Source organism: Propithecus coquereli, unplaced genomic scaffold, assembly GCF_000956105.1.
Source record: "Propithecus coquereli isolate 6110/MARCELLA unplaced genomic scaffold, Pcoq_1.0 Scaffold9, whole genome shotgun sequence".
Lineage (NCBI taxonomy): Eukaryota > Metazoa > Chordata > Mammalia > Primates > Indriidae > Propithecus > Propithecus coquereli.
Window position 1 is genome coordinate 4,655,087 of NW_012155284.1, and position 1,566 is coordinate 4,656,652.

The following is a 1,566-nucleotide window of genomic DNA, read 5'->3' on the forward strand; positions in this document are numbered from 1 at the left end:
AAGGGGCACCTTGATAGGATGTTGCTATTATGAATTGGATTATTAAAATGCTTACTTTGTGAGCTTTTTCTGTTGCCATTAATTATTCCACACAATATTGTGTTTATTTTATAATCTAAACTGTGACTAGGTTCATTTATTTTCTTGAGAAAAATTGAACATGGATTTTGGCATAGCAAATATTGAGTTTTAAATTTTCACTGTGGTTAGGAGTCAATGATTTTTTTTTTTTTAACAGATCAAGAAGTTGGTATATGTTTACCTGGTTCGATATGCTGAAGAACAGCAGGATCTGGCACTCTTGTCCATAAGCACTTTTCAGCGAGCTCTGAAGGTAAATAATGGAGTGAGTAGGCAAATAGCTGCAAGGTTTCTGCACAGTTGAAAGTGTGTCATTTAAAGAAGTGGAGCAATAATCCACTAAATAGCACAGTAGTGTTTTGAAAGAGTTAAAAGGCCTCCCATAGTGCCTATTCAATACCCTCGGAAAATAGTTATATAACCAACTGGAATCTTGCCATATATGTTGCAGCTTCTATATGTTTATGTTCTATATGATTATTATTTGTCAAAGAACTGTTTATGATTATACTGACTAGTTGAAAGTGTGTAAAAAGCGGACATAAGACATTTTTAAAAATAAAATTTATGACCTGTATGTAGCATTTTATTATTACACAATGCTAAAATCCCAGCACGTTTAGTAATAAATGATCAACCAGAATTATAGCTATTACATTTCTTTAAAACACTGTGTAGAAAAATAAATTTATTTACTTCCCTATTTTTTTTTTTACCCATTTCCATATACTGGTTGTTCATTTTAAATTAAGTAGACTATTTTTTTTAGCTATTGTTCTATAATATTACACCCTGTAAGTACCTATTAACTGTATCATAAAGATGTCTTTGAAATATTGTAAACTTGAAATTTTGATAACTATTTTTGCACTATTTTTAGGACCCAAACCAACTAATTCGTGCAAGTGCTTTGAGAGTTCTATCAAGTATTAGAGTACCCATTATTGTACCTATCATGATGCTCGCTATTAAGGAAGCTTCTGCTGACTTATCACCATATGTTAGGAAGAATGCAGCCCATGCAATACAAAAATTGTACAGGTAGGTGCTTTGTTCATAGTATAGCAAAGATCTCCAGTGTTACCTGGAATATTATAGACCACAGAGACTTATTTTATTAGCTCTTAAAACTGGTCTGTCCTTATACTAAGTAAATCCAATGATTGTTTTTTTTTCACCTATAAACATTCTGTATATATCTTTAATTTCGTTTTGGTTATAGAGACCCTATGCAGGTTTTTATTTGTGAGCCTATTAGGGCCTATGATAATTTTGAGATTTTACAACTTAAAAATAGTCAGAATTTGAATTCTCATTTATATAGTCTATCTCCTGTACACATATGCACATATTATTAGAAAATGGAGATTTTTTTCCTGTTTGCTGTAGGTTAGAATCTTTAGTGTATTTTCTTCTCAACACACTTATATTTGTTTTCCTTTCTTTCATTTTTGTTTCTGCTTCCCTCTTCCTTGTCTGATTCTT

General features: G+C 31.2%; 1 protein-coding gene across 1 annotated transcript in view; it reads left to right on the forward strand.

Moving 5' to 3' along the window:
- Positions 1-1,566, forward strand: part of AP3B1 (adaptor-related protein complex 3, beta 1 subunit) — a 271,170-nt gene that overhangs the window by 50,031 nt on the left and 219,573 nt on the right. The window contains exons 3-4 of the mRNA XM_012664483.1: positions 239-334; positions 962-1,122. Of these exons, the coding sequence (XP_012519937.1) occupies positions 239-334; positions 962-1,122 (257 nt within the window). The remainder of the gene's footprint in view (positions 1-238; positions 335-961; positions 1,123-1,566) is intronic.